This window comes from Ceratosolen solmsi, unplaced genomic scaffold (assembly GCF_000503995.2).
Source record: "Ceratosolen solmsi marchali unplaced genomic scaffold, CerSol_1.0 scaffold90, whole genome shotgun sequence".
NCBI lineage: Eukaryota > Metazoa > Arthropoda > Insecta > Hymenoptera > Agaonidae > Ceratosolen > Ceratosolen solmsi.
In genome coordinates this window covers 265,726-271,572 of record NW_011948460.1, presented here as the reverse complement: position 1 = coordinate 271,572, position 5,847 = coordinate 265,726, and the positions used below count along the sequence as shown (strand labels likewise).

Here is a 5,847-nt window from a genome sequence, read left to right as displayed (position 1 = left end):
GCAATGAAAGGAACAAGAGCTCTTTCGTGGACACTCTGACAGTGAAGCAAAGAATACACGTCAATCTCCAGTGCGCATCATTTAACAAGTAGTGAAGGGTGCTGACTGCATTACAAGAAAATATTCGACTACAAGAATCATGATATCGAAATACTCCTTATCACGAAGATATATCAGTAGTTTTTATTGAAGGTAACTATTACACAATTAAGCCATACTCCCTCCAACTGAGTGTGCTCTTTGCAACTCTTTGCTAATTGGTACAATATTAGCAATGGCATCGATTACACAAATATGTCAAACTCCTTTCCAAAGAGTGTGTATAATCCATTGCTGATCCTTAAAAGATCAACAACAATATTGTCACCATCAACAAGATGCAACTACATCATTGTGATTGCACATAGTTCACATTTTACTGAGAAGTGAATTTAATTCATCAATAATGTAATTGTCAATAAACCTTAATAAACGATGTTTAACGAATTTTACATACATTGTTCACCTCTACAGCCCTTCCACTTAAGTTCTTAACCAAGCATCCGCTAAGACAGGAGACAAATTAAATTGAACTATCGAACATTGGCAGTTTGAGCCAAAAAATCAAACATTTTCGTAAATTTGGTCCTCCGAGCCGAATATAAGTGCATCTCCCTAGTGCCCTATTTGCGCAAATTCAAACATTTAGCAGTTACATTTGCATCGCTATGTGCTAGGTAACACGTGGTACTACACTAAGGAGTAACCGGAGATTTACGTTCTCCTACTTCTCCGCGTAGAAACCCACCACCTAAAACATAGCAAAGAGGTGTCTGAAAATTTAGGACCTCCTACCTCTCTGTAGTACACGCCGATAGTACATGGCAACCAAAAAAGAGATAGAATCAAAGAAAGACACTTCGAAATGCCTCACCAACACAATTACTCACTGAACTTGAGTTAAAGGCAAAAACTCTGTGGGGTCGCATCTCGATAAAGAATCTCGCTTAGTTTCTTCATCAAGCAAAAAGACTGGTCTGAGTTTTGCAATCTTTTCATGGCATTGATAATAGACAATGAAATTAGTAAGGTTGAAAAGCTACATTACCTCCGTGTCGCTTTGGAAGGGCCAATAGTGCAATTAATTTCTAGACTCCCGCTGAGAATCGAATCACTTGCTCCAGCCGGGAAGTACTAACTGATTGTTACAATAATAAACGGCTATTAGTTCAAGCATGCCCGCCCCCCTTGACAACAATGAAGGGGAACACAACTGCGTTAGAGAAACTTGTCAACAGTTACTAGCATTGTAAATCACAGGTTTGTACGGCATCATAATACATTCGATCTCTGAACAACTCGACTGTACCTCGAGGGAAATATGGGAGTCATCAATTGGCACTTCCACCTCATATCGGCGCCTCGATCAACAAAACGCCTTTCTAACATCTCGACTAAGAGCGTTAAAGCGTTAAAACGGGTTGAATCAATGACAGATCACCCGAGATTAGCAGTACGGTTTCAATCTTCGTCAAGAAAAACATCAAATGCTTATCAGGTATCAATGAATAATGCTCAGTCAACTCACTCAGCAGTAAGAAATGGTTTAAATGCGTGCGAATGTCAAAAATAACATGTAAAAAATGTTGGGATATGACAGTAGTAGAAAGACAATTTGGCAATACAACGCGAACTTTGTCTCAACTGTCTAAGACATCACAATGTCGGCTCGTGCAGAACTCTGACAAAGTGCAAGACGTGCTCCAAACGGCACCATACTATGCTACATGATGCATTCAAATCAGAACCTATTCAAATCAGTAGTTAAAACCGATCATCCAGATGACATGATGGTAAAATCGTCGAAATACCAGTTCATACCACATCGTTACTAGCCACGGCCATAACAGAAATACAGTCAAAAACTACCACAGTACATGCACGTCTTATTATTGACACAGGCTAACATTCTTAATACGTTAACAGCTGTTCATGATTTATGGAATATGACGATCTTAATCACATGACTAAGGCCTCTTCAGCGTCCAATCATCTAATTCAATACTATATGCCACATCACGGTGTGCTCAAACAGCCAAACTAATAGTTGTATTTTAATGGCCCCAGCACATCAACGTCTGATCTTGCAATCAACGACATCATTCCCAGTGGGCCAAGACAGAAATATGTCTTGACTTCGATCCGAAGACGATGTTTTTTTGCCACCGATATCACAAAAATGTACAGACAGAAATAAATTCACAAAGATGATTGGGACCTTCAGAGAATCCTGTGGATAGACGAACAATAGGTAGTAAGTGCGTTATCACTTACCAAGATTGGAGTTACCTACAGTACTACTCCTATCAAAACTAATACATTACGTCCTAGACACGCTGAAAATAGTCGTTAAGGCAACCCATCTTTGGACAAACTCACGCGTAACACTCATATGGATAATCATGAAAATCAAACATTTTCAAACAAAATGGTTTATAAAAATTAAATTTAAGCATATTGTTTATATTAGATTAAAATATCGAATTATTTTATTCAAAAATTTTTAAGAACGCTTTCTGATACTATTTATAAAGCGAATTTCATATGTGCAATAATAAAAATAATTCATACCTATTATAAATAGCTATTTAATTTTAAATATACTTAATGAATCGTTACAATTCATTCAAAGAATTAATTGAATAATTGAATATTTTAAAAATCAGATAAATCACAAATAACAAAAATCGCATAATTTAAAAATCACATAATGGTAAATTATATTACCTAATACTTTACGGCTATCTAATCTAATCTTTTATATTAGATTTTCTTAATGTTAAATTTTATTCGAGATTGTGAGAACCTCTCCCGCGTGTCAGACATTTGTGGAAAACCCAATCCGTTAGACATCCGGGGAAAGCCATTGCCGCTACGCATTTGGGGAAAAATACAACGGTCGTTGGACATCTGAAAAAGCTTTTAGTGCAGTCTCAAACATTGCTTTTAGGACCATAATCGCCTCCGTGGTTGTCAGCTCTAACTAGGCTGTCGCGTGGATATATTAAGGCATGCACTGTTCGTGAAAAGCGCTCTTATAGTGGGAACGGAAGAGAGGCTCTTACTTACTGGGGATACACTAGTAAACAAACTCTATCTGAGTACGGCCACAATAGAAGGAAAAGCGTCAATTCTCCTGTGCCCGCAAAATATGTGTTGACATTATCTCCTTCATATCAAGAAAACGCCAGACTACACAAAACATACTCCCTAATAAGGAGTATGCATAATTAGTTGTTGATCCTTACAAAATCAGCAACACCAATTCATCACCATCAACAAGGAGCATTCGTGATGGTGAACTATTCATCACAGGATCAGATCAAAGCTACTGTATCACTGTGATTGAACATAGTATACACTCTTCCATCACATAAATCTAATACATCAATAATATAATTGTCAATAAACCATAATAAACCATATTTAACGAAGTATGCATACACTGTATATCTCTACAGCCCTTCCACTTAAATCTTTCACAAGCAACCGCTAGGGCGGGCAACAAATTATTATAAAGCTATTAAATAAATATTAAGAAAAAAATATATTAAAATCCAATATTTTAATATTTTACAATTCACATGATTTTTTATTAATTTAGAAAATTATAGGAAATATACCTTAAAATTATCGTTGATAATTAAAATAAATTATCGTTCATAATTTATAATAAATAGGCTGTTAACAATTATACACAGCAATAAAATCATAACCAACTATATTATTTTTTATGTAGTATTTTCGGTCTATATGTATAATGTGAATATAAAATTATTCATTACAGATATATTTAATAAGGAAACTTAATAGAAATGTGCAAAGTTGATTTTTTGCCTCAAAGTACAAGTAGGAGATAATAAAAGTTTATGATAACGTAACGAATTGTTGACATATAGTTAACACAATTTATATATATAATAAGTAAATTAATGAATATTAATGTAAATTAAAGTATACCTAGTAAGTTTAATAAGTCGGTTAATAGACAGATACGTTAGTTTAAAATAAACATATAGAATAAATATGTTCTTGCAAACAGAATTAGATCCAACTTTCATCAAATATTGAAAGAGTAATTTTTATATTTTAAAGTTACATATGAATTAATGCAAACTTAATCTAAGAGATTTTATGTATAGTATAAATTATTTAAAAAATTTGGAGTGATACCAACATTTTTTTAAAATAGTTCATTTATTTACTTAATTTGATTTCTGATATTGTAAAATAAATAATACATACTTAAAAAAATTTGTTATGTTACATGAAAATAAAAATATTATTTTATAGATGAAAAGTACCTTTCAATAAGCGATGCTCGTATTACTGAGTTAATTGTAGTTGAAGAACTTTCATTTAATTTAAAGACGCTTTCGATAACAGATAGTTCTGTTGAGGTGGTGTCCATACCGCAAAAGGAAATCCAGTCATTGACTACCATTCCGGCTGCAATTACATCACTGCCTCTATTTATTGTACCAGCCTAAACATTATTTATTACTGATTGTTTGAAGTAGAAAACGAAATTTTCTTAAAAAAAATTCTTATTTATTTTTATGTTGCAAAGTAGTTCAGTATAATACAGTTATATAATAAATATATAAAATATATACAACATAATATTTTATATTGCCTATAAAAATGTTAATGTTTTTACGACTTTTCTATTTTCTGAGAAATCTTACAACTTATTAATGTTACGTTTCGTGAAATTAATTATGTCAAATTATTATAATAAAGTGAGGCTAGAGAAAGAATTTGTATGAATTAAATGTTAAAAAGACAAGTCCTGCCAATGTTTGCTAATCGATGTACTTTAAATAAACATTGTCACTGTTTTTCTTTCATTGTTTACTACTGCCGTTTCTTTGCCAACTACCATCAGAAAAATATAAAGTAAATTAGCTATCTTAGTAAATTTGAAAAGATAGATTTAATCCAATATGTATAGAGAGCTTCGTAGTATCATAAAACAACTTTAATACAAATTACGTAATATATTTAGATGACCATAACAAGTATTTTCATTAATATCACACAAATTTAAAATATAATTTTCTATACGTAGTTTTAGTTCGTATAAATTGATTCTCGGATACTATTTTAGATTCATATGGATGTGTTTATCTGTATATATGGTAAAAATTATTGGATATAAAAAAAGGGTTAGTAATGTAAGCAAAATGTAATAATAAAAACATTCTAGAAAATCATCTCTTGCCGTACCACCCTCGCTCAACTGCGCTTGTGACTAACATCTTGCCGTGACCGACCATAGTCAACCGATCTAACCATCTACCAGCAGAAGCCATGGCACATGGGTCTTGATCTGCCCTCAGCAGGACCGCCATGGAACGGTCGGTATTTTCAGCAGAGCCACCACGGAACGATCAAGCCTTCGGTTCGTGCGCGTATTCAAAGGGCTCATTGTAATATCACTTCGCGCTCACTCAAGTGTAACTGCCGCTCAGTGTTTTAGTATAATGTGAAGACGACACGTGGCCACACATATTCGGCAACATAGTTAAAATTACACGCATGCATAAGAATAAAAAGTCGGCAGTTTAAATAGTGATCATAGTGAAGCCAATGGAACAGTAATCAAAAGGGGCATCACTCACACAGCAGTAAAACACCTTGCCTGCATTTTACAAGGTACATCTTTTTACATATAAATAAATTAGTTAGTCACACATCGCACACAAGTCGGGCACAGTTACGCTCTCCCGAAGAACACTTCGGACCATTCAGGCTCTCTAGCAGAAATAAGGCACGTCAGAGAGAGGACAAACGTACGTACACTCT

The 5,847-nt window shown here is 33.9% G+C and overlaps 1 protein-coding gene across 1 annotated transcript in view; it reads right to left on the bottom strand.

The window, feature by feature from the left end:
• The window catches only part of eIF6 (eukaryotic translation initiation factor 6), a 21,485-nt gene that overhangs the window by 2,139 nt on the left and 13,499 nt on the right, over positions 1–5,847 (bottom strand). Inside the window, exon 5 of the mRNA XM_011505491.1 lies at positions 4,344–4,525. Coding sequence (XP_011503793.1) covers positions 4,344–4,525 — 182 coding nt within the window. The remainder of the gene's footprint in view (positions 1–4,343; positions 4,526–5,847) is intronic.